This window comes from Chiloscyllium plagiosum, chromosome 3 (genome assembly GCF_004010195.1).
Source record: "Chiloscyllium plagiosum isolate BGI_BamShark_2017 chromosome 3, ASM401019v2, whole genome shotgun sequence".
Lineage (NCBI taxonomy): Eukaryota > Metazoa > Chordata > Chondrichthyes > Orectolobiformes > Hemiscylliidae > Chiloscyllium > Chiloscyllium plagiosum.
This window is the reverse complement of record NC_057712.1, coordinates 133420343-133422758: the sequence shown is the minus strand read 5'-3', so window position 1 is coordinate 133422758 and position 2416 is coordinate 133420343. Positions and strand designations below refer to the sequence as shown.

Genomic DNA, 2416 nt, shown 5'->3' with positions numbered 1-2416 from the left:
TCTCTTCCCCCCCCCCCTCCCACTTCCCTCCAAGGCCCCAAGGGATGCTTCCATATTCGCCACAGATTCACCTGCACCGCCACACACATCATTTACTGCATCCGCTGTATCCGATGTGGCCTCCTCATATTGGGGAGACAGGCCGCCTACTTGCGGAACGTTTCAGAAAACACCTCTAGGACACCCGGACCAACCAACCCAACCACCCCGTGGTTCAACACTTCAACTCCCCCTGACCTCTCCGCCCCACCCGCACTCCGGCCTATCACCCTCACCTTATCACCCTCACCTTAACCTCCTTCCACCTATCGCATTTCCAACGCCCCTCCCCCAAGTCCCTCCTCCCTATCTTTTATCTTAGCCTGCTTGGCACACTTTCCTCATTCCTGAGGAAGAGCTCATGCCCGAAACATCGATTCTCCTGCTCCTTGGATGCTGCCTGACCTGCTGCGCTTTTCCAGCAACACATTTTCATCCCTAATGACATTGTCGGTTCACCTCTAGCAAAGTGGATAGAAGCAGTTCAGGAAAACAGCTCACCATCACCTTGTCAAAGACAACTAGAGATGACCAATAGATGCTGGCCCAGCCAGCAGCACACGTTTTCACATGTCAAAATAGCATGTGCAAGGGCACAAGGAGAAGGTAAGATAGTGGTAATAAGTGAATTGTCCCTTTCCAAAGGTCAGCATAGACATGACCAGCTGACTGGCTTCCTTCTGTAATTCTGTGAAGAAAACATCGGCCAGTGTTTGAATTTTTCAGGAGAAAAAAATAAAGGGTGCATTCATAGCTCACTTTGTCATTTAAGTTTGAGACTCACATGAAAGGGAGTATTTATTTGGTATTGTTCTTCACTAATAATACATTAAAACACTTGAATGGAGATAATGTGCTGTCCCAGAGTTTTTAAAAGAAGTTTTCTAAGGATTTTTTAAATTAGAAATGCCACTGTCACTTTGCAAACTGTAGTTGATGACATGGATGCATCCCTTTTTTCCTAGGAAGCAAAACGATTTCAAAATGTTGATAAATCATGGATAAAAATTATGCAGCGAGCTCATGAAATTCCAATCGTTGTGCAGTGCTGTGTCGGTGATGACATTATGGGACAGCTTCTGCCTCACTTACAGGAACAACTAGAGGTCTGCCAGAAATCCTTAACAGGGTAAGATAATTAGGTTATTTAATCATTTGGCTGGATCTATCATTCTCCTGCCTTTAGTATGAAGGTAAGAGAACAAGTTAAAGTCAATGGGTGATCTGCTGTCTGTTCCCTCCTCACTAGAAATTTACCAGCTGCAGAAGCAGGTGACATTGTGCAGCCCACCTGCCACTTGGTCAGTGGAAGTCCTTAATTGAACTAATAAAACCCAGATAATGGCCTCAAGCCAATGGCAATGAGAGAATTTCATTGCATGAGTCCCTCCTTAATTGACACCTTGGACCAATCAGAAGGCCTCTCCAAAATGAAACCCCAATCTTCAGGTTTCTGGCCTCGACCCATTTCATCCCCACTCCAAAACTCTTATAAAGTTACGATGCATTATTGACAGTGTTATGTGCTGTCCTCGCAATAGCCATGGATGCATGAGTTCTGATTGGCCAGCAGATTTCTGAGGCGGAAGACTGTGACTGACCATCACAAAACCTGGTCTGGCAGGATCTGAGGAGCAGGAGAATTGACATTTCGAGCATAAGCCCTTTATTAGCAATCATCATTTCTCCTGCTCCTCAGATGCTGCCTGACCAGGTTTTGTGATGGTCAGTCACAGTCTTCCGCCTCAGAAATCTGCTGGCCAATCAGAACTCATGCATCCATGGCTATTGCGAGGCTGTGATGTTCTACTACCACACTCTTTGACTCTGATCTCCAGCATCTGCTCAGTCCTTACTTTCTGTCATCAGAAAACCCCACAGTGTTTCATCATTGGTAAGACATTTAGTGTGAACATACTTGAAAGTGAAATTATCCAGATATCAAGTTGTCAATCAGATGGATAACAAGAATTTATTTATCAACAACAAAAAGTCATACACTGTAACAATAATAATGCCCACATCCTGTAGGCAGATTTCAATGAAGTTATCTCTGGGTTCTCAATTCAATGACATATTGTTCTGTCAGGCTTTCTTGGTGGGCATTCCCAGTCAGTGTTCTGATCATCGAATTCAGTTTCATTCTCAGAAGATTATTTTTCATGTTCCAAGGGAACATACAAACATGTAAATCAGGAGCAGCAGTAGCCAGCTACCTAGATTACACCTCCTCCCATCCTGCACCCTGTAAAAACGCCATCCCATATTCCCAATTCCTTCGCCTCCGCCGCATCTGCTCCCAGGAGGACCAATTCCAATACCGAACAACCCAGATGGCCTCCTTCTTCAAAGACCGCAATTTCCCCTCAGACGTGGT

At 45.0% G+C, this 2416-nt stretch overlaps 1 protein-coding gene across 1 annotated transcript in view; it reads left to right on the top strand.

The window, feature by feature from the left end:
• The window catches only part of LOC122540182 (dynein axonemal heavy chain 8-like), a 1320893-nt gene that overhangs the window by 748391 nt on the left and 570086 nt on the right, over positions 1-2416 (top strand). The window contains exon 38 of the mRNA XM_043675532.1: positions 1005-1168. Coding sequence (XP_043531467.1) covers positions 1005-1168 — 164 coding nt within the window. The remainder of the gene's footprint in view (positions 1-1004; positions 1169-2416) is intronic.